The 24237-nt window shown below is 42.7% G+C and overlaps 1 protein-coding gene and 1 pseudogene across 3 annotated transcripts in view; both read left to right on the forward strand.

Moving 5' to 3' along the window:
- The window catches only part of LOC106581763 (integrin alpha-6), a 35147-nt gene extending 25816 nt beyond the window's left edge, over positions 1–9331 (forward strand). Inside the window, exons 18-26 of one of the 2 annotated variants that reach the window (XM_014164046.3) lie at positions 3518–3595; positions 5852–5954; positions 6048–6224; positions 6371–6463; positions 6542–6658; positions 6766–6864; positions 7000–7125; positions 7295–7429; positions 7966–8099. In XM_014164046.3, coding sequence (XP_014019521.3) covers positions 3518–3595; positions 5852–5954; positions 6048–6224; positions 6371–6463; positions 6542–6658; positions 6766–6864; positions 7000–7125; positions 7295–7402 — 901 coding nt within the window. In that variant the 3' untranslated portion in view covers positions 7403–7429; positions 7966–8099. Of the gene's footprint in view, positions 1–3517; positions 3596–5851; positions 5955–6047; positions 6225–6370; positions 6464–6541; positions 6659–6765; positions 6865–6999; positions 7126–7294; positions 7430–7965 lie in introns of both variants that reach the window. The other variant, XM_014164045.3, reaches the window with a different exon arrangement.
- A 3166-nt stretch (positions 9332–12497) lies between these two features.
- Positions 12498–24162, forward strand: LOC106581762 (pyruvate dehydrogenase (acetyl-transferring) kinase isozyme 1, mitochondrial-like; annotated as a pseudogene). Its single transcript, XR_014382001.1, has 11 exons — positions 12498–13089; positions 15030–15142; positions 17192–17505; positions 17703–17847; positions 18069–18140; positions 18491–18675; positions 21829–21902; positions 22007–22105; positions 22220–22328; positions 22420–22533; positions 22633–24162. The product of XR_014382001.1 is annotated as a pyruvate dehydrogenase (acetyl-transferring) kinase isozyme 1, mitochondrial-like (transcript).
- The last annotated feature ends 75 nt before the right edge of the window (positions 24163–24237 follow it).

Below are 24237 nucleotides of genomic sequence, written 5' to 3' on the forward strand. Positions count from 1 at the left end.
TAAACATATTTAATCGAATTTTCACAAAATATGGCTTCTCAAGAAAATAAAAAGGATATCGAAGTGAAGTAAACTCATATAAATATATCCAACAGGAACCTAAAAAGAAGGCCGCTATGAATATGTATATCGACATAGAAGCTTTAGATACAATTCTGGAGTCAGACTCGGATCAGGGGAGCGATTTGGACAACGAAGATTTCGACTCGGCCGATGAAGATTGCTTTCTAGAAGGATTCGATCCACTTTTAGATTTGTAAGTAAATGATTTCCATGGCTTTACATAGCTAATTTACTATATGTATTTCGGTTTTTATAAGTTGTCTGCTTTTTGTGCTTTGGATTTAGTTTACATGGGCCTATGTAACAAGTAATTTCAATGTTATATAATTCCAAAGTAGTTATTGTCTATGTTTCATATTAGTTAACTGTTTGCTGTTCTAAGTTTCATCCTTGTAAATCTGGAGAGGCCACAAAACTCTTATGGCCGTTATTTATTCAGAGGGGTTTAATGCTGAAGACATCCCCCTTTTCCTTTCCCTTTCTCTGTGGTTCTCACCTCTACCTTTGTCTCCAAAGTGTTACTGTTTGCATTGTGTGTGTGCTTTACACCATCTATGTGAGTCACTGTCCAGATCAAATTTAGGCTTGGTGTTTTTACTTTACAGTAATGTTATTTGGTAACAAAATATCAACAAAATATCCCTTTATTTTAGTCACCACAGTATGGAGGATGCAGAGGATTTGCATGATGATGTTTGGGAGCCACCCTTCCCAGCAAGCGCCCAGCCGGTCAAGGTCTTCACCCCCCACTGCTATGTCAATTACCCCGTCTGATGGTTCTAAATCCACCACTCGACAAAGGCCCCACTCCTCTTCAACCACCCCCACTGCAGGCCTTGGCACCACTCCCCTGTCTGCATGTTCATCTGGAGGTGCGGAGGCAGGGAGGAGATCTAGGCCTCAGAGAAGAGGGAGAGGGAGAGGCAGTGGAAGCAGCACAACTGAGGACAGGTGCTATACAGTCCTTCAAGATGATGAGGAGCCAGAACAATTTAGGTTTAAACCCAAACGACCTGAAGGCCCACAGTTGGTTAGTGATGAAACATACACCCCCTTACAGCTGTTTCAGCTCTACTTTACCACCTCTGTACTGGGAACACTAATTGGTAATACCGACAAGAAGCAGCAGGGGGGAAGGAAGATGTCTTGGAAACCTGTCACAATGGCTGACATGCTCAACTACATGTCCTTGGTGATTTACATGGGACTGGTACAGTTATCAAGACTATTTGACAACTGGAGCAAGTCCCCACTCTATCGGTTCGAGTTCCCCACCTCCATCGTAGGTGAAAACCGATTCTTGGCCATCAACTGTGCTCTTCACATGAGTGACCCACAAAAGGAGAATGACCAGAAGAAAGGGGCTGCAGGGTATGATTGTCTTGCTAGAGTCAAGCCCCTTTATCATGACATGGTGGAGGCATGCAAAACTTATTACCAGCCTGCTCAAAATCTATATATAGTTGAGCGCATGGTTGCCTCAAAGACTCGAATTGGCTTGAAGCAATATATGAAAAATAAGCCGACCAAATGGGGCTACAAGCTCTTTGTGCTAGCCAATTCAGAATCTGCCTACACGTGGAACTTTTTCATCTATGAAGGCAAGGTGATCACACCCACTGGGAAGGGCCTTAGTTATGACTCTGTCATGCAGCTGATGGACTTCCTCTTACTTGGCAGTGAGTACAAGCTCTTTGAGGACAATTTCTGTACTAGTCATAGACCTTTTCATAGACCTCTTGAAAAAGAAAAAAATGGGGGCTTGTGGCACTATTCATCCTAACAGAATTGGGTTTCCTAAGACCAAGGTAAACGACATAACAAAGACAGCGAAGAGGGGTACTATACGTTGGATCAGGACTAATACGCTGCTTTTTGTGAAATGGATAGACACTATGGAAGTAACCATGCTCACCACACAGCATAAGGCATTTAATAACAACAATGTCTCAAGGAGGGTGAAAAATGCCAATGGGGCAGGGATGAGGAAGAATATCCCCGTTTCTGTGAAGGACTACAATGACAGCATGGGGGGTGTTGACCTAGCTGATGCTCTGATAGGCTACTACCAGGAAGTGGTATAAGACTTTTGTTTACCACTTTGTGGACATTGCTACAGTAAATGCTTTCATTCTCCACAAGCAGATGGCCAAAGCTAAAGGTCAAACCCCTCTCTCTCAGTTGGCCTTCTGAGAGCAGCTGGTGTTGGAAATGGCTGAATTAGGGGCCCAAAGCAACCTCACTACCATCACAAGACACACCCCCCCCCCCCCCACACACACACACACTCAAGGTGAGCGCCACTATCCAACACACATGCCAAAAGACAAAAGGAAGAACTGCAAGCATTGCACAAAACACGGGGGGGTGAAATGCCAGATCGCTTTTTGTTTCCTTGCAGAGAGGGACCGCTTCAAAGACTATCGACATGCACAAGCTATGGTGAAATCGAATCATCTGGGATGTAAAACGAATATGAATGCAATTTATAAATAGTTCAGCCTATTTCTATTTTTGCACATTTTCTAGCGAAGGACACGTGTAACCAAGTTTGTGTTTCAGAATACATTTTATATCTATTTTTTTATGTATACATGTTGCTTTCATATGGTTTTTGTAAACAGTTCATTTGAATGTGGGACCAATACATTGGATATGCCTAGGCTAAACATTCAGGCACTTTGGAGAGGTTGAAAAAAACACTTGTATGTCCCCCGACACCACCACAATGTTTGAGAGAGGTTGGTGTTGTAGAAATGTTGTTTTTATAGTTACCAATAACTTTTAGGCACATCCATTTAGCAAAAACAGTGTACTTACCACATTCAGACACTTTGGAGAGGTTGAAAGGACACTGGAATGTACCCTGGATACCCCATAACACCACCACAATGTTTGAAGTGAGGTTGATATGGTAGAAATTGTTTTTATAGTGAACAAACAGCATTTAGGGATTGCAAATATGTAATAGCACTGGAATTATCTAATTTACAGACATATGCCACTTTGGAGAGGTTTAGGGACACTTGGAAACGTCCCGTGACCACACATGACAACACTTTACTACAACATCTCCCCATTTCTAGTTGTTAGGTCTATCAAGCCTATTTTTTTTCTGATATTGTTCACATGTTGTGGAAGCCACCTGATGTGTTTCCAGCTCTAGCCATCAATAATTCACTTATAGCTTGTCAATGAAAGATGACCATCAAAATAACAATAAAAACGTATTTTGTGTGTGCTTGTTCTTGTGTTAACTATCTATCTTCTAATCATTTCCTCATCTCCCAGATGTCTTCTTTCCAAATATACAAAGTTTCTGCATGTCAGAAGCATGTAATTACACACGAACAGCAGTTACTTTTGGGTATGTCTATTTCAGGCGGAAATCTATATTTTGCAATTACATTTTAAGAGGATAACAAACACTTATGTGTCACTTCTCTACTTTCAGGACCAGTACACAGGACAAAATGGGAAGAGTGAAAGCAAAGGCTAAAGTTGTGATTGAGCTGTTACTTTCTGTTGCAGGGTAAGTAGTGTTTCTAACATGTTGACTACTGCATCAACTAGATTTAAAATACTTTTTGATCTGATTTATTTAAAAGTACACGGAGAGCGAACATCAATGACATGCATGTCAATCTCTCATGGCTCAAAGTGGAAGAGAGATTGACATCATCATTACTTGCTTTCGTAAGACATGTTGAGAAGCTGAAGGTACCGAGCTGTCTGTTTTAAAATACTAGCACACAGCTCGGACACCCATGCATACCCCACAAGACATGCCACCAGAGGTCTCTTTACAGTCCAGAACAGACTATGGAGGCGCACGGTACTAGAGTCGTGGCCAAAAGTTTTGAGAATGACACAAATATTAATTTTCACAAAGTCTGCTGCCTCAGTTTGTATGATGGCAATTTGCATATACTCCAGAATGTAATGAAGAGTGATCAGATGAATTGCAATCAATTGCAAAGTCCCTCTTTGCCATGCAAATTAACTGAATCCCCAAAAAACATTTCCACTGCATTTCAGCCCTGCCACAAAAGGACCAGCTGACATCATGTCAGTGATTCTCTCGTTAACACAGGTGTGAGTGTTGATGAGGACAAGGCTGGGGATCACTCTGTCATGCTGATTGAGCTCGAATAACAGACTGGAAGATTCAAAAGGAGGGTGGTGCTTGGAATCATTGTTTTTCCTCAGTCAACCATGGTTACCTGCAAGGAAACACGTGCCGTCATCATTGCTTTGCACAAAAAGGGCTTCACAGGCAAGGATATTGCTGCCAGCAAGATTGCACCTAAATCAACCATTTATCGGATCATCAAGAACTTCAAGGAGAGCGGTTCAATTGTTGTGAAGAAGGCTTCAGGGCGCCCAAGAAAGTCCAGCAAGCGCCAAGACCGTCTCCTAAAGTTGATTCAGCTGCGGGATCGGGGCACCACCAGTACAGAGCTTGCTCAGGAATGGCAGCAGGCAGGTGTGAGTGCATCTGCACGCACAGTGAGGCGAAGACTTTTGGAGGATGGCCTGGTGTCAAGAAGGGCAGCAAAGAAGCCACTTCTCTCCAGGAAAAACATCATGAACAGACTGATATTCTGCAAAAGGTACAGGGATTGGACTGCTGAGGACTGGGGTAAAGTCATTTTCTCTGAATCCCCTTTCCGATTGTTTGGGGCATCCGGAAAAAAGCTTGTCCGGAGAAGACAAGGTAAGCGCTACCATCAGTCCTGTGTCATGCCAACAGTAAAGCATCCTGAGACCATTCATGTGTGGGGTTGCTTCTCAGCCAAGGGAGTGGGCTCACTCACAATTTGGCCTAAGAACACAGCCATGAATAAAGAATGGTACCAACACATCCTCCGAGAGCAACTTCTCCCAACCATCCAGGAACAGTTTGGTGATGAACAATGCCTTTTCCAGCATGATGGAGCACCTTGCCATAAGTTAAAAGTGAAAACTAAGTGGCTCGGGCAACAAAATATCAATATTTTGGGTCCATGACCAGGAAACTCCCCAGACCTTAATCCCTTTGAGAACTTGTCGTCAATCCTAAAGAGGCGGGTGGACAAACAAAAACCCACAAATTCTGACAAACTCCAAGCATTGATTATGCAAGAATGGGCTGCCATCAGTCAGGATGTGGCCCAGAAGTTAATTGACAGCATGCCAGGGCGGATTGCAGAGGTCTTGAAAAAGAAGGGTCAACACTGCAAATATTGACTCTTTGCATCAACTTCATGTAATTGTCAGTAAAAGCCTTTGACACTTATGAAATGCTTGTAATTATACTTCAGTATTCCATAGTAACATCTGACAAAAATATCTAAAGACACTGAAGCAGCAAACTTTGTGGAAATTAATATTTGTGTCATTCTCAAAACCTTTGGCCATGACTGTACATAGAGTCATGCCTACATAGAACTTTATTCCACATCAGGTAACTGATGCAAGTAGTAGAATCAGATTTAAAAAGCAGGTAAAAATACACCTTATGGAACAGCGGGGACTGTGAAGTAACACACACAGACACATGCATACACACAATAACATGCGCACTATACACACACAAACAAATATATTTTGTGTTGTAGATATGTGGTAGTGGAGTATGGGCCTGAGGGAACACACTTGGTGTGTTGTGAATTCTGTAATGAATGTATTGTAATGTTTTTAAAATTGTATAACTGCCTTAATTCCGCCGGACCCCAGGCGGCAGCTAATGGAGATCCATAATAAATACAAATGTAGTCCACTAATATGTGGTTTGTTTATCAATCAGAGTTGCGAGACCATCCCAGGTGTATTTTGGGGGTGACGTGAAAGGAGAGAGTGCCATCAAGACAGAAGAGGAGATCGGCAGTTTGATTGATTATGAATTTAAGGTAATTGTCATTGTCTGCTTATCTCACAGTTTCTTAATATCACTTTGTCTGAGTTTGACCGTGATGTCAATTTTTGTAATATTATACCTCCAGATAATCAATTTGGGTAAGCCGTTGAAGTCCTTTGGCACAGCCTCGTTGAACATCCAGTGGCCCAAAGAGAATGTGGATGGGAAATGGCTGTTATATCTGGTTAAGATCAGCAGTACTGGCCTGGAAGAGATCCCCTGCTCCCCAGAGACTGAGATCAACTCTCTCAAACACATTCAGGTAATACTTTCCTACTGAAGTTTCACTGTACTTGATGCATTTGTTGAAAAGCAAAATCGTCCAGAGATTAAGCGTTATTAAGACATTTTAAAATGTCAAGTTTGAATCACTAACTTGTGATGAGTTTATTTTTTTGTATTTTTTAGGAGTCCAGCACATCTAGGAAAAAGCGTGAAGTTGGAGGCAAAAAATCTGGAGGCAATATTACTTTATTGGACCAAAAAAAGCACAAGATTTTGGTAAACACATTTTCACTTGCATTTAAAAATGGATCAATAATGACATGTCTGTCTGACAAAAGGTTATGTTCCTCTCAGATGTGTGGCAATGGCTATGACGCTAGATGTGTGGTGATCAAGTGCCCTCTACAGGGCTTGGACAGTAGTGCAGTGATTGCGCTGCGATGCCGTCTGTGGAACGCGACCTTCCTTGAGGTGAGAAACAACATGCCTGTTGCTATTTGCTTCTCAAAATAGTCCTAAATAGCAGACACAATTATTTCAGTCATTTTCTAACATTGAAAACCTTTGTTTTGAAACAGAATTATGCCTCGTTGAACTATCTTGATATAATTGTGAAAGCTTCCATCAGCCTTGATGCTCCTGCAAAGAATATGGTTCTCAGGAATGCTGAGACTCAGGTGTGTGGCAAAGAAGAACTCTTGACATCTGTTATCATCCACTCACACAATGACTCCTTCACTGATCAACACAATTTAAGAATGTATGTGTAACAAATCGAAATAAACTGACCGTTTCTTCTTGTACCCATGGAGGTGAGAGTCACCGTGTTTCCAGAGAAGGCAGTAACCCAGTATGGTGGAGTTCCCTGGTGGATCATCCTTGTGGCTGTCCTGGCTGGTATTCTGATGTTGGCATTGTTAGTGTTTCTACTCTGGAAGGTAGGCATGGTCTACAACCGCAACACATTTACCAACATATTCACTGTATTGTACTCTGAGCTATTAGTGGACACATGCAACATTGAATCATTATTCATTCAGGTAGTATTATAGTATATCTATGTTCTCATATTGTTCCCAATGATTCATCACCCTCGCTCTCCTTTAGTGTGGCTTCTTCAAGAGAGCCCCACAAGACCAGTACGATGCAGCGTATCACAAGGCTCAGATCCATGTTCAGGCCTCTGATAAAGAGAAACTCACTACTGAGGCATAGTGCCCGATCTCTGCGCTCAGACCTGGGGTAAAATGGGCATTGCAGTCAGCATGGCGTGTGGGCTTAATAAACACTAACTCACTTTTGCTTTAAAGGAAATGCTTACTTCCGCACGTCTCGAGTGCAAAAAGTCAGAGACACATACATAGACCAATGTAGTTTGTACTATAATTGATCATTGTTCCAATTGGAGTATGTACAACAAGCTTTGATAGGGTGTTCAGACATTTGTTCATGTATGTGTGTTTGAATTAGGTCAGCATTCAATGTCCCCCCCCAAATGAGCAGTTATTACATTTTACTACATTTCACACCTATCAACCACTATTTCTTGTGTGCTTTGACGTTTCTTCATTTTTATAGGTTTCTGCTTTGTCAGCCTGGCTGTTTGGAAATGCTATTTTGAATACTACTCTTACCATGCGAAGCATGCTCTCACACAAGACTCTTTGGATTGCCTCTCTGATTTGCTTGAGCATTATGTGTGTTGTATTTGCACGTTCAGGTTGATACAAGTCTATAAAATGCAGAATTAATAATTATCTTTGCTTTTCTCTTGCCAGTGTGGATTTTTCAAACGTTCCGAACATGATGACAGCGTTCCAAGATACCATGCTGTACGGATAAGGAAAGAGGCTCATCGGTTCAAAGACAGGAAAGCCAAGCTGGATTCCTTTGAGAAAAAGCAGTGGATGACAAGCTGGAATGAGCATGAGAACTACTCATAAGACATTTGACTGTTGGGATGCTGTCAGAGACCAGAATCTCCCGTTTTTCAGAACATCCCAGTGTCACGAACCCGTTGAACTTATTTATTTTGTACAGTCTAAACTCCATTGACTGCATTTGTGAAGCAAACTCCAAAATATACGTTTATCTATTCTCCCGAGGGATTCTCAGATCAAAACTGTGTCCTATCCTGAGGAAATGAGAAGCATTTCCAATTACAATTCATTTTTTCTGAATTGGGACTTTTTAAATAAATTATCTGCCACTTGATACTGTTTATTTTGTTTGAGCATAAACAGTTTCAATCCAATGTTTAGCTGAAGATATTTTTTTTGCGGTCAGTTTTGTCCAATCTATTGTACTGTATAGACTGGAACATTTTGTATGTTTGTATATATTTAAATACTTTAGCACACTGTATATTTATTTTAGTCATTATCTTTAAAAAAATGCATTGGCCAAAGGGTAAGGGCAAATGTTACTGATGATTTTCTAGTGCTACACAGACAAAAGTAGCTACAGGTATTAAGCAAATAATATTGTCATTGGGACTCATTTCTTTGCACTTGTTTTGATTATAAAAAAGTCATTTCAATACACGCTATTAGATATAATCAGTTATGTCAAGAGTTTGAGTTAAAACTATGATTCAAACCATACCTTTGTTTATCCCCCTGTACTGGGATATGCTTCAGTTAATAGCAATGCAGCTGGGACAACTGGAGCCAACAAGCAATAAAATGCTGATTTATTGTTTAGCTAATTGTATTTGAAGGATGTGTGGGTCTTGAAGATGACACAACATATGCACCAAAATGCAGATTTCAGAAACATTTGGATCTTGTGGATGAATAACCTGCATCATTGTTTACTTGTAGTTATGGCCAGGTCCAGGTGATGGAGTTTGGACACTCCAAATTGGTTGTTCTCACATAGGTTCACTGTGACAAGAGGTGCAACTAAACTATTATTAACATTTAAATCTAAATGTATGTTTTATGTGATTGCCTCTGTATCAGACTTCATTATATGGAAGCTATTCAAAGGGATATTGCTATGGAATGGTGATCAATGAGAAAAATGTAGTAGACCTACCTAAACAAAAGTGGGGGGGAAATTGTGTAAATCACTGGCTATTCATTCATTCCTCAATTCAGATGTTTTGAATACTGTGCAAATTGCAATAAATAGAGAAATGTATGGAAGTTGTACCAGTATTTCACTCCTTTTCCTCCTTGTGCTTTACATGTCTATGGTCAAAATATATTAGATCAGGCCAGATATAAACTCAGCAAAAAAAGAAACCTCTCACTGTCAACTGCGTTTATTTTCGGCAAACTTAACATGTGTAAATATTTGTATGAACATATCAAGATCCACAGACATGTGACTAACAGAAATTGAATAATGTGTCCCTGAACAAACGGTGGGTTCAAAATCAAAAGTAACAGTCAGTATCTGGTGTGGCCACCAGCTGTATTAAGTACTGCAGTGCATCTCTTCATGGACTGCACCATATTTGCCAGTTCTTGCTATCAGATGTTGCTCCACTCTTCCACCAAGGCACCTGCAAGTTCCCAGACATTTCCGGGGGGGAATGGCCCTAGCCCTCACCCTCCGATCCAACAGGTCCCAGACGTGCTCAATGGGATTGAGATCCTTACAGGGGGCAGTGTGCATTGTCCATTGTCCATTGTCCAGGGAGGCAACAGGTCCCCCTGCGCCCTACCAAACTTGTCCCACAGGTGCTACACCACCTGGGGATGTAGGCTCCAGTCCCAAGGTGGCGGGGCCCTCCCTCAAGAGCAAATTCGCTGCCACACTCAGGATGTCAGGCACGTGTGCTGCGCGTAGAGACGCTAGACTTCCCTGAGCCCAGAGAAGGAGCTCCCGTGCTATAAGATTGAGGCAGTGGGACCTCAGTCCACCCTGATGGTTGATGTTAGCCACCACTGTGGTGTTGTCTGTTCTCACCAGGACATGTCTTCCTTTCAGATGTGAAAGGAAAGACCGCAGGGCCAGCAGTACAGCTCAGAGCTGTAGTGAATTGATGTGCCTGCCGCTCCAAGGGGGTAGCCAACAGCCGCTGGCCGACCTGCCCTTGGTCACACCCCCCCAGCCAATGGGAGGCGTCTGTGCTGACCAGCTCCCGGCTGCACATCCTCAGCATCTCTACTCCACCTGAGAGAAAGGAGTGACAGCGCCACCTCAACAATGCCCTGAGGCCCTGTGTGGTCACCCGCAGCTGGCGGTGACAGTGGCGCTTCAGGTGCAGCCGGTGGGAGTTGAACCACCATTGAAGAGGCCGGAGATGGAGCAGGCCTAGAGGACTCAGCAACGAGGCCGCCGTCAGTAAGCCCAACAGGCGTTGGCAGGTCAGGGCGGATACCACCCACCCCTGCCGAAAGTGGTCGAGGCAAGATAAGATACCCTGAACCCTTCTGGTGGGCAGGCGTGCTCTCATGAGGACTGAGTCCAGTTCCATGCCAATGAAGGCCACCCTCTGGGTGTGCGTCAGATGACTCTTGTCGTTTACAGTAATGCCCAGCCTGTCGATGTGGGTCAGGAGCACGTCTCTGTCTGACAGAACCTGGGTCCTGGTCGGGGCACAAATCAGCCAATCGTCCAGGTAATTGAGGATCAACAATCCTCAGGACGTGAGAGGTGCCAGGACAGCGTCCATGCACTTTGTGAAAGTGCGGGGTGCCAAGGAGAGGCCGAAGGGAAAAACCATGAATTTGTAAGTTGTCCCTTTGAAAGTGAATCGGAGGTACTGCCAATGAGCTGGGTGAACAGGCACATGGATGTATGCATCCCTCAGGTCCATGTAACCAAGCACCTGGGTCTCCCAGGCACGTCCCTATGGTGGTGACAAAAACCGGGGAAGACCCGTGTGGGAAAAACAGGCAGACAAAAAACAGCAACCAGGTAATGGATTTTGATTTATTTGTTTTACGCCACCTGCAATATTACCTACCGGTTTAATATCCAAGCAGTAAAAACAGAACCATATGGAGTAACGCCCTTTAAGGAACTCCAAAGTTAATGTCTCAACGTAGTGGAAAGCCCACCACGATACTCACAATCTGCAGGGGAAAGAACAAGAAAAAACCCTGCAGGATAATTAGCAGAGAGCAGAAGCATGTTAAACCAATTCACAACACACATAGACCAAGCCAGTCGGCAAGTTGTGCAAGGTATATTACAGTTCGTGGCAGTAATAGCCACCAATATATTAATGCACACGGAGTCGTAGTGTAATGCTAATGAAACACGGGCGGAAGATTACAGATCAACTGCACGCAGCGAGTGGAGCACTCAAGAGGGCTGGCCATGTGGCCAGCTGCTACAGGCTGCAAACAGCCAATCAATCAACCAGTCAAATTCATTTATAAAGCCCTTCTTATATCAGCTGATGTCACAAAGTGCTGTACAGAAACCCAGCCCAAAACCCCAAACAGCAAGCGATGCAGGTGTAGAAGCACGGTGACTAGGAAAAACTCCCTAGAAAGGCCGGAACCTAGGAAGAAACCTAGAGAGGAACCAGGCTATGAGGGGTGGCCAGTCCTCTTCCCTGGCTGTGCCGGGTGGAGATTATAACAGAACATGACCAAAGTGTTCAAATGTTCATAGATGACCAGCAGGGTCAAATAATAATAATCACAGTGGTTGTAGAGGGTGCAATAGGTCAGCACCTCAGGAGAAAATGTCAGTTGGCTTTTCATAGCCGATCCTTCAGAGTATCTCTACCACTCTTGCTGTCTCTAGAGAGTTGAAAACAGCAGGTCTGGGACAAGATAGCACGTCCGGTAAGTATACTTCCACCAAGATATTACACTTACTAAGCGAAAGTCAGAAAGTTTGTATCTCAAACCATACGGATGTCCGCCGAGAAAGTGAAAGAGAATGTGTGTAGCGGCCATGGGGTCTATTTATAGGGGCGGACCCCAGCCGTGACACAGGTGTACACCTGGAGTAAATATGTAAATCCTCACCTCGGGTTTATCTCTCCGCCACGGAGTGATACCAATATATTGGAGTGATCCATATAGTGAAACATAACCCCCTTTCACTTTCACTGCTTGCCATTTTATTGTGTCAACAGGTCACAAATACTGCTGCTATGATTGCACACTGTGGTATTTCACCAAATAGACAAGGGCGTTTATCAAAATTGGATTTGTTTTGGGTCTGTGTAATCTGAGGGAAATATGTGTCTCTAATATGGTTTTACATTTGGTAGGAGGTTAGTAAGTGCAGCTCAGTTTCCACATCCCTTTGTGAGTAGCGTGGGCATAGCATGTCTCTAAATATCTCAGGCTCATTGAAAACAGGCACTTCTACGTGCCTACTAAAGTGACGTACGTGTGAAGTCAAGGACCGATAAGAAAGCTCGTGTTTGTTTTGACTACTAGCATGCAAGTTAGCGCAAGAAAACGAATTATGATTCTTAAAGCTATATGGTTTCACTTAGACAGTATGATAAGTCAAACGTACAAATATGTTTGAAGCAAAGTAACTTTGTTTCTAGGAACTGTTACGAACCAGTTCCAGTCGACTTGAATGAAGACGTGCTCCAGCACGCTAGATAAATAATCCTGCAAATTGAACCAAATCAGCTGGCTAGTTTGTGTAAATATATTGTAAACTAACGTAATTTACTTTGTGGACCGTTATGGTTGGAAACGAAATTCATGAAAGCTAGGTAAACTAGCTAACAGTAGGTGATGAAGGCTAGCTACATTCCGCACTGTCAACAATATTGGGCAAGCAGCTGTTGAACGGCGTGAACTGAATAATTTCGATCCACTTTTGTTTATCAACTGAATGTGAGCTAAATCGGTCAAAATGAGGATCGTAAGCGCCTTGATGAGCAACGCCTCCTCCATGAGAAAGCATATTGATTACTACTCCAGATTTTCCCCTTCACCACTCAATGAAACAATTCTTGGACTTCGGTAAGCGGACTTGAATCTCAATGCTTCTAGTCAACTGATTGCTAACATCATTGTGACATGTGGCACGTAGCAGGGCAGGCTATACACAGTGTACAAAACATTAGCCATACCTTCCTGATATTGAGTTGCACCCCCTCATGCTCTCACAACAGCCTCAGTTCGCCAGGGCGTGGACTCTACAAGGTCTTGAAAGCGTTCCATAGGGATGCTGGCCCATGTTGACTCCGATGCTTCCCACAGTTGTCTAGTTGGCTGGATGTCCTTTGGGTGGTGTACCATTCTTGATACACATGGGAAACTGTTGAGCGTGAAAAACACAGCAGCGTTGCAGTTCTTGACACAAACCAGTGCGCCTGGCACCTACCCCGTTCAAAGGCACTTAGATCTTTTGTCTTGCCATTCAGAGGGTGAATGAGCACACACACAGTCCATGCCTCAAGGATTAATAACAAGGATTAATAGACTCCTCACCTTCATTTACATTGATTGAAGTGGATTTAACAGGTGACATTAAAAAGGATCATAGCTTTCACCTGGATAGTCTGTCATGCAAAGAGCAGGTGTTTATAATGTTTTGTACACTATAAATATATATATATATCACACACACACACACACAGTGCATTCAGAATGTATTCAGACCCCTTTGCCTTTTCCATATTTTGTTACATTACAGCCTTACTCTAAAATGGATTTACAATCTACACATAATACACATAATACCCCATAATGCAATAAAAAACTGCTGACATTTACATGAGTATTCAGACCCTTTAAAAGCACCTTTGGCAGCGATTAGAGCCTCGAGTTTTCTTGGGTATGACGCTACAAGCTTGGCACAGCAGCTCGAGAGGCTATGAGGAGCCTACTCACTTGGGTAGCCACTGCACTGGACATCAACTGGTGATCGCCACATATGGGTCCCTCTGCACTCTTGGCCTTACCAACGCGGCCATGCTGCTGCAGGCCTACCTGCAGACCATGTTTTCCTGGCTGCACGAGGCCACATAGGAGCTCCTCTGGGAAGTGATGGAGGTGTCTCGTCACCACGGGCCATGGTGCAGGTGGTTACCTCTGGGCGCCATCTCTGGCTGGCCCAATCCCGTCGCACATCATCTCAAGCTCTGTCAGTTTGGATGGGAAGCGTTGCTGCAAAGCTATTTTCAGGTCTCTCCAGAGATGTTTGATCGGGTTCAAGTCCGGCTCTGGCTGGGCCACTCAAGGACATTCAAAGACTTGTTCCCGAAGCCACTCCTGTGTTATCTTGGCTGTGTGCTTAGGGTCGTTGTCCTGTTGGAAGGTAAACCTTCTCCCCTGTCTGAGGTCCTGAGCGCTCTGAAGCAGATTTTCATCAAGGATCTCTCTGACCAGGCTTCACCATAGGGATGGTGCCAGGTTTCCTTCAGATGTGACGCTTGGCATTCAGGCCAAAGAGTTCAATCTTGTATTCATCAGACCAGAAAATATTGTTTCTCATGGTCTGAGAGTCTTTAGGTGCCTTTTGGCAAACTCAAAGGGTTGTCATGTGCCTTTTGCTGAGGAGTGGCTTCCGTCTGGCCGCTCTACCATAAAGGCCTGATTGGTGCACTGCTGCAGAGATAGTTGTCCTTCTGGAAGGTTCTCTGAACCTCTGTCAGAGTGACCATCGGGTTCTTGGTCACCTCCCTGACCAAGGCCCTTCTCCCCCGATTGCTCAGTTTGGCTGGGCGGCCAGCTCTAGGAAGAATCTTGGTGGTTCCAAACCTTTTCCATTTAAGAATGATAGAAGCCACTGTGTTCTTGGGGACCTTCAATGCTACAGAAATGTTTTGGTACCATTCCTCAGATCTGTGCCTCTACACAATCCTGTTTAGGAGCTCTACGGACAATTCTTTCAACCTAATGGTTTGGTTTTTGCTCCGTATTTCCAAATAATGTCCAATTAATTGAATTTACCACAGGTGGACTGCAGTCAAGTTGTGGAAACATCTCAAAGATGATCAATGGATACGGGATGCACCTGAGCTCAATATCGAGTTTCATAGCAAAGGGTCTGGATACTTATGTAAATAAGGTATTATTTAAATTTTTAATACATTTACAAACATTTCTTAAAACCGGTTCTTGCTTTGTCATCATGGGATATTGTGTGTAGATTGATGAGGATTTAAAAAAAAATGTATTTAATCAATTTTAGAACAAGGCTGTAATGTAACAAAATGTGGAAAAAGTAAAGGGGTCTGAATACTTTTCGAATGCACTGTATATATATATATGTGTGTGTGTGTGTGTATGTATGTGTGTATATATATATATATATATATATATTACATTACATTACATGACCAAAAGTATGTACACCTGCACGTCGAACATCTCATTCCAAAATCTTGGGCATTAATATGGAGTAGGTCCCCCCTTGGCTGCAATAACAGCCTCCACTTTTCTGGGAAGGCTTTCCACTAGATGTTGGAACATTGCTGCTGGGACTTGCTTCCATTCAGCCACAAGAGCATTAGTGATGTTGGGCGATTAGGCCTGGCTCGCAGTCGGCGCTCCAATTCATCCCAAAGGTGTTTGATGGGGTTGAAGTCAGGGCTTTGTGCAGGCCAGTCAAGTTCTTCCACACCAATCTCAACAAACCATTTCTGTATGGACCTCGCTTTGTGCACAGGGGCATTGTCATGCTGAAACAGGAAAGGGCCTTCCCCAAAATGTTGCCACAATGTTGGAAGCACAGAATTGTCTAGAATGTCATTGTATGTTGTTGCGTTAAGATTTCCCTTCCCTGGAGCTAAGGGGCCTAGCCCGAACCATGAAAAACAGCCCCAGACCATTATTCCTCCTCCACCAAACTTTACAATTGGCACTATGCATTCGGGCCAGTAGCGTACTCCTGGTATCGTCTGTTGGACTGCCAGATGGTGACGCGTGATTCATCACTCCAAAGAACGCATTTCCACTACTCCAGAGTCCAATAGCGGCGAGCTTTACACCACTCGATTTTTATGCGCTTCAGCACGTGGTGGTCCCTTTCTGTGAGCTTGTGTGGCCTACCAATTTGTGCCTGAGCCGTTGTTGCTCCTAGACATTTCCACTTCACAATAACAGCACTTCCAGGGTAAAGATTTGACCAACTGACTTGTTGGAAAGGTGGCATCCTATCACGGTGCCACGTTGAAAGTCACTGAGCTCTTAAGTAAGGCCATTTTACTGCCAATGTTTTACTATGGAGATTGCATGGCTGTGTGCTAGATTTTATACACCTGTCAGCAACGGTTGTGGCCAAAATGGCAGAATCTACTCATTTGAAGGTGTGTCCACATATATATTTTATATTTGAGATTCTTCAAAGAAGCCACCCTTTACCTTGATGACAGCTTTGCACACTCTTGGAATTCTGTCAACCAGCTTCATGAGGTAGTCACCTGGAATGCATTTCAATTAACAGATGTGCCTTGATAAAAGTTCATTTGCGGAATTTATTTCCTTCTTAATGCGTTTGGGCCATTCAGTTGTGTTGTGACAAGGTAGGGATGGTATATAGAAGATAGCCCTATTTGGTAAAAGACCAAGTCCATATTATGGCAAGAACAGCTCAAATAAGCAAAGAAAAAACAATCCATCATTACTTAAGACATGAAGGTCAGTTAATGCGGAACATTTCAAGAACTTTGAAAGTTTCTTCAAGTGCAGTCACAAAAATCATAAAGGGGTCTCATGAAGACCGCCACAGGAAAGGAAGACCCAGAGTTACCTCTGCTGCAGAGGATAAGTTCTTTAGAGTTACCAGCCCTAGAAATTGCAGCCCAAATAAATGCTACAGAGTTCAAGTAACGAACACATCTCAACATCAACTGTTCAGAGGAGACTGTGTGAATCAGGCCTTCATGGTCGAATTGCTTTAAAGAAACCACTACTAATAAGAAGAGGCTTGCTTGTGTCAAGAAACCGAAGCAATGGACTTTAGACTGGTGGAAATCTGTCCTTTGGTCTAATGAGTCCAAATTTGAGATTTTTGGTTCCAACCGCCGTGTCTTTGTGAGATGCAGAGTAGGTGAACGGATGATCTGCATTGATACGCCATCCTGTCTTAGTGGGACTATCATTTGTTTTTCAACAGGACAATGAGCCAACACACCTCCATGCTGTGTAAGGGCCATTTGACCAAGAAGGAGAGTAATGGAGTGCTGCATCAGATGTGAAGGAAAAGCAGCCAACAAATGCACAGCATATGTGGGGACTCCTTCAAGACTGTTGGAAAAAACATTCCAGCTCCCGAGTGGTGCAGCAGTCTAAGGCACTGCATCTCTATGCTAGAGGCATCACTACAGACCCTGGTTCGATTCCAGGCTGTATCACAACCGGCCGTGATTGGGAGTCCCATAGGCCGGTGCACAATTGGCCCAGCGTCATCCGGGTTAGGGTTTGGCCGGGGTAAGTTGTCATTGTAAATAAGATTTTGTTCTTAACCGACTTGCCTGGTTAAATAAAATAAATTATAAAAAAAGCTGGTAGAGAATGCCAAGAATGTCCAAACTTTTGACTGGTACTGTTTTATATAGCTTCTTCACCTGTTTCATATATTTCATCTAACTAACCTATCAGTCATGTTTGTTCTGTTTCACATTCAGGGTCTGGTGAAAATGCATGTGAGAGAACATCGTTTACATTCCTGAGACAGGAGCTACCTGTGAGGTTGGCAAACATAATGAAGGAGATCAAGTTGTTACCAGATCATCTGCTGAAGACTCCATCAGTCCGGTTGGTCCAGAGCTGGTGAGTACACTTTATTTTAGGCCTAGCTCACTCCCATCTAGCCGGGGGGAACCAGCCTGATCGCTGCGTTTACCGTTCTATTTCACTTCAGTAAAACAGAATGGTGAACGCAGCATTCAGGCTGATTCCACCAAGCTAAACCCCCATCTTCTGTTATGCATGTTCCAACAGGCCTATAAATAACATCACCAATGTATGAGATCATTTTCTTTTTTTTTTAGGTACATGCAAAGTCTTCAAGACATTATGGAGTTCAAGGAGAAAGATGCTGATGATGAGAAAGTCACACATGAGTAAGATGATGATTGCGTTTCGTTATTAAAATCAAATCAAGATGGCCCCTTTTGCAGATGTTATTGCGGCTGTAGCGAAATGCTTGTGTTCCTAGTTCCAACAGTGCAGTAGTATCTAACAATTCACAACAATACACACAAATCTAAAAGTAAAAGAATGGGATTAAGAAATATGTAAATATTAGGACGAGCAATGTCGAAGTGGCATTGACTAGAATACAGTATATACATATGCAATAAGTAAAGCGGTATGTTGTAGGCCCATTCCTCCTGTGGATGAACACATCACTGTAATTGTAGGCCGATTCCTCCTGTGGATCATAATTCCTTTGGTCTCGGTTTTCACACAGTTTCACTGATGCTGTTATAAAGATCCGAAACCGTCACAATGACGTCATCCCGACTATGGCCCAGGGGGTTGTGGAGTACAAGGAGACCTATGGCACAGACCCCATCGTCAGCCAGAACGTTCAGTATTTCCTGGATCGCTTCTACATGAGCAGAATATCTATTAGGATGCTGCTTAACCAGCACAGTGAGTATGTCACTTGTTATAGCAGAGTAAATCCATTTGAATTCAATAACTTTTTTGACAGAATTTCTTTTGATTTAAACAAAACTTTCCATACATGTTTGCCTATGGAAGAAGTGGTCAGATAGGGGACTTTTTGGACATGAATGACAAAACATTCAGGAGATAAGTCGTTAAAAGTTGACCCATTTTGCATGCCTCACCATCACATGAGACATGCATGTCTTCATCACTGGAAAATATAAAAGGTTGTGTTTGATATAATTTAAAAGCTTACAAACTATTTAATATATATTTTTTTACACATTTAAAAAAAATCGAATGTCATTTTCTAACCTTATATAAATTAGCTAAAGACACATTAACTCTTATTTTTTTCATATTTGCATACAGTGCCTTGCATTCACCCCCTTGGCATATTTCCTATTTTGTTGCATTACAACCTGTAATTTAAATTGATTTTTATTTGGATTTCATGTAATGGACATGCACAAAATAGTCCAAATTGTTGAAGTGAAATCAAAAAAATAAACAATGGAAAAGGGGTGCGTGCGTATGTATTCACCACCTTTGCTATGAAGCCTTTAAATAAGATCTGGTGCAACCAATTACCTTCAGAAGTCACATAATTAGTTAGATTGCACACAGTTGGACTTTATTTAAGTGTCACATGATCTCAGTGTATATATACACCTGTTCTGAAAGGCCCCAGAGTCTGCAACACCACTAAGCAAGGGACACCATCAAGCAAGCGGCACCATGAAGACCAAGGAGCTCTCCAAACAGGTCAGGGACAAAGTTGTGGAGAAGTACAGATCAGGGTTGGGTTATAAAAAAAATATTTGAAACTTTGAACATCCCACGGAGCACCATTAAATCCATTATTAAAAAATGGAAAGAATATGGCACCACAACAAACCTGCCAAGAGAGGGCCGCCCACCAAAACTCACGGACCAGGCAAGGAGGGCATTAATCAGAGAGGCAACAAAGAGACCAAAGATAACCCTGAAGGAGCTGCAAAGCTCCACAGCGGAGATTGGAGTATCTGTCCATAAGACCACTTTAAGCCGTACACTCCACAGAGCTGGGCTTTACGGGAGAGTGGCCAGTAAAAAGCCATTGCTTAAAGAAAAAAATAAGCAAACACGTTTGGTGTTCGCCAAAAGGCATGTGGGAGTCTCCCCAAACATATGGAAGAAGGTATTCTGGTTAAATGAGACTAAAATTGAGCTATTTAGCCATCAAGGAAAACATGTCTGGCGCAAACCCAACACCGCTCATCACCCCGAGAACATCATCCCCACAGTAAAGCATGGTGGTGGCAGCATACTGTGGGTATATTTTTCATCGGCAGGGACTGGGAAGCTGATCAGAATTGAAGGAATGATGGATGGCGCTAAATATAGGGAAATTCTTGAGGGAAGACCTGTTTCAGTCTTCAAGAGATTTGAGACTGGGACGGAGGTTCACCTTCCAGCAGGACAATGACCCTAAGCATACTGCTAAAGCAATACTTGAGTGGTTTAAGGGGAAACATCTAAATGTCTTGGAATGGCCTAGTCAAATCCCAGACCTCAATCCAATTGAGAATCTGTGGTATGACTTAAAGATTGCTGTACACCAGCGGAACCCATCCAACTTGAAGGAGCTGGAGCAGTTTTGCCTTGAAGAATGGGCAACAATCCCAGTGGCTAGATGTGCCAAGCTTACAGAGACATACCCCAAGAGACTTGCAGCTGTAATTGCTGCAAAAGGTGGCTCTACAAAGTATTGACTAGTTATGGGGGTGAAGAGTTATGCACGCTCAAGTTTTTGTCTTATTTCTTGTTTGTTTCATAAGAGAAAATATTTTGCATCTTCAAAGTGGTAGGCATGTTGTGTAAATCAAATGATAGAACCCCCCCCCAAAATCTATTTTAATTCCAGGTTGTAAGGCAACAAAATAGGAAAAATGCCAAGGGGGTGAATACTTTCGCAAGCCACTGTATGTTGTAACTTAGACCCTATTTTATGAGGTTTTTGTGTTGTGCCCGCCATCGGTTGAGACAACATGCTCTTGAATACAGGGTGGGTGTCATGTTTTGGCTGATAATGTACTAAAAGGGGGAAAAAATATATTTCACATTTCAAATAGTACCACAAAGATAGTTGGAGGTCCCCTTATTGTATGCAACGCTTTTAAATGTGCCTTTAGAGGCCATGCATTTCAATACTTGTCTTTAAAACAAAAGCAATTTAGGTCAAAAGATTTCATAATAAACAAAGGAAATAGAGGCACTAACAGTACAGATAGATGGCAATAAAAACTGTACCATAGAGGCACAGAATAAGTTAGAGGGAAAACAAAAAGAACTGGAGGAACTTATTCAAGAAAGATCAAGTGTAATATATTATATACTGAACAAAATTATAAACTCAACATGTAAAGTGTTGGTCCCATGTTTCATGAGCTGAAATAAAAGATCATAGAAATGTTCTATAACCTGTTAGTGAGCATTTCTCCTTTTGCCAAGATAATCCATCCACCTGATAGGTGTGGCATATTAAGAAGCTGATTAAACAGCATGATCATTACACAGGTGCACCTTGTGCTGGAGACAATGAAAGGCCACTCTAAAATGTGCAGTTTTATCACACAACACAATGCCACAGATGTCTCACGTTTTGAGGGAGTGTGCAATTGGCATGTTGACTGCAGGAATGTCCACCAGAGATGTTGGCAGATAATTGAATGTTAATTTCTCTGCCATAAGCCGCCTCCGTCATTTTAGAGAATTTGGCAGTACGTCCAACCGGCCTCACAACAGCAGATCACGTGTAACCACGCCAGCCCAGGACCTCCACATCTGGCTTCTTCACCTGCGGGATCATCTGTGAGGGGTGCTGAGGAGTATTACAGATTAATATTCAATACTCTGAGACTAGTTTGTGCAGCCAGGGATCTTTAAATACCTTTTGTTTAAGGCAAACCTTTGTGATCGGTATTACATGAACTCTCCAGAGTTGGTACTGGAAGAATTCAATGGTAAATGTTTGTATTTCATTGCCGACTTATGTGTATTTATAAACTTGGTGACTTGTGATAATATTATAGACTACCTTAACTTATATTTTCAGAAGTTGTTGTATCTCTTAGTTTCCAATTGTCTCTACAGTAAAAGATGGAAAACCTGTAACTCTTGGGTATGTGCCATCCCATCTTTACCACATGGTATTTGAACTTTTCAAGGTATGCCTTTATTTTTTTCACTTCACAGTTCATTACTTATGAGCTTAAGTTTTCAAGTTCTGAGAAAAAAAATGTAACCTTAAATGTGGATTTGATCTCTTCAGAATGCCATGAGAGCCACCATGGAGTTGTATGAAGATTCCATGGACTATCCTTCTGTACATGTCCAGGTTGCCCTGGGGAGTGAAGACCTGACAGTCAAGGTACAACTACTTTACAGTGCTGCTTCTCATTTAACCACTCTTATATGGCTAAAGACACCATAGAGGAGGCTGATCGGTGCATCTCTTTCTGATCGGTGTCATTTACTCTTCCAGGTGAGCGATCGCGGAGGAGGGGTTCCCCTGAGGAAGATCGAGAGGCTGTTCACCTACACCTACTCCACCGCCCCCCCCACCCAGCATGGATGGCCAACGCAGCCCTCTGGTGAGTCCTTTCACTTTATAACATGGAGTCAGCACATACTATTGATACTTATTTCACTACTATAAGCTTTCTCTTATCTGTTCTGTTGTAGGCTGGCTACGGGTACGGCCTTCCCATCTCCCGATTATATGCCAGGTACTTTCAAGGTGATTTGAAGCTGTACTCCCTGGAGGGCTATGGCACCGATGCTGTGATATATATCCGGGTAAGTCACAAAAAAGTCAACAAATGAGACTTTTTTAAGCATATTGTATACAAAGTATTCATATTTTTCAAAAGACTCATTCAATCTACAATTGTGCAGGCATTGTCCACGGAGTCCATCGAGAGGCTTCCTGTCTACAACAAGTCAGCCTGGAAGCACTACAAGACCATGCATGAGGCAGACGACTGGTGTATTCCAAGCAAAGAGCCCAAAGACATGACAACATTCCGTAGTTTCTAGGCCAAGATACATACATTATGTACTAAGTTAAAGATCAAAGTAAAAAAAAAAAATTTGATCAATAGTTCCTTGACAGTCTAAATATGCAATTTTTCAAAGAAGTGAGTTAGTGTTTCTCATGACTATTGTATGAACCCCTTCTGGAAGTGTTGCTTTGTTAAAATGGTGACGTATGATATGAAAAAATTTCATTAATGTGTATGATCTACTTTATCACTTAGGATGTAACTTTTCAGTGCTGTTTTAGTCAAACATATCTGTTTGGGCTTCTTGCAGCCTACAAATTATGTTCTGGCCCCCTGACCATCCTCTCTCTCAAAAACAAAATAATAATTCATGATCCCTGGCATATATTAGCTATACATGACGGGAGAGGCAATAAATACAGATATAGAACTTGTTCCAGACACTGAGATACGTTTGAAGTACAATGTGGTTTCATTGACGTAGTGTATATGTCAAACATCTCATTCCAAAATCATGTGCATTTAATATGGAGTGGGTCTCCCCTTTGGTGCTATAATAGCCTCCACTCTTCTGGGAAGGCTTTCCACTAGATGTTGGTACATTGCTGCGGGCACTTGCTTAAATTGTCACAAAAGCATTAGTGATGTTGGGGGATTTGGCCTGGCTCGCAGTCGGCGTTCCAATTCATCCCAAAGGTGTTCGATGGGGTTGAGGTCGGTGCTCTGTGCAGGCCAGTCAAGTTCTTCCACACCGACATCGACAAACCATTTCTGTATGGACCTCGCTTTGTGCACGGGGGCATTGTCATGCTGAAACAGGAAAGGGCCTTCTCCAAACTGTTGCCACAATGTTGGAAGCACAGAATGTCATTGTATGCTGTAGAGTTAAGATTTCCCTTCACTGGAACTAAGGGGCCTAGCCCAAACTATGAAAAACAGCTCCAGACCATTATTCCTCCACCAAACTTTACACTTGGCACTGCATTGGGGGCAGGCAAAGCGTTCTGGCATCCGCCAAACCAAGATTCGACTGAGGATGGACAATTTTTACGGGCTACGTGCTTCAGCAATCGGCATTCCCGTTCTGTGAGCTTGTATGATCTACCACTTCGCGGCTGAGCCGTTGTTGCTCCTAGACGTATCCACTTCACAATAACAGCACTTACAGTTGACCAGGGCAGGAATTTGAGTTGTTGGAAAGGTGGCATCCTATGACGGTGCCACGTTGTAAGAGACTGAGCTCTTCAGTAAGGCCATTCTACTGCCAATGTTTTTTTCTATGGAGATTGCATGGCTGTGTGCTCGATTTTATACACGTCAGCAACGGGTGTGGCTGATATAGCTGAATTCACACATTTTTTGAAGGGGTGTCCACATACTTTTGTATGTATTGTGTTGACTATTAAAGTGTCCATTTGTTGAACTTAGCAGTCTGCCATCTCTTGAATGCATAAACCATTAGACCGCCCAGTAAAGCACAGAATACAACCACAACAGA

Source organism: Salmo salar, chromosome 21, assembly GCF_965601325.2.
Source record: "Salmo salar chromosome 21, fSalSal1, whole genome shotgun sequence".
Classification (NCBI taxonomy): Eukaryota; Metazoa; Chordata; class Actinopteri; order Salmoniformes; family Salmonidae; genus Salmo; species Salmo salar.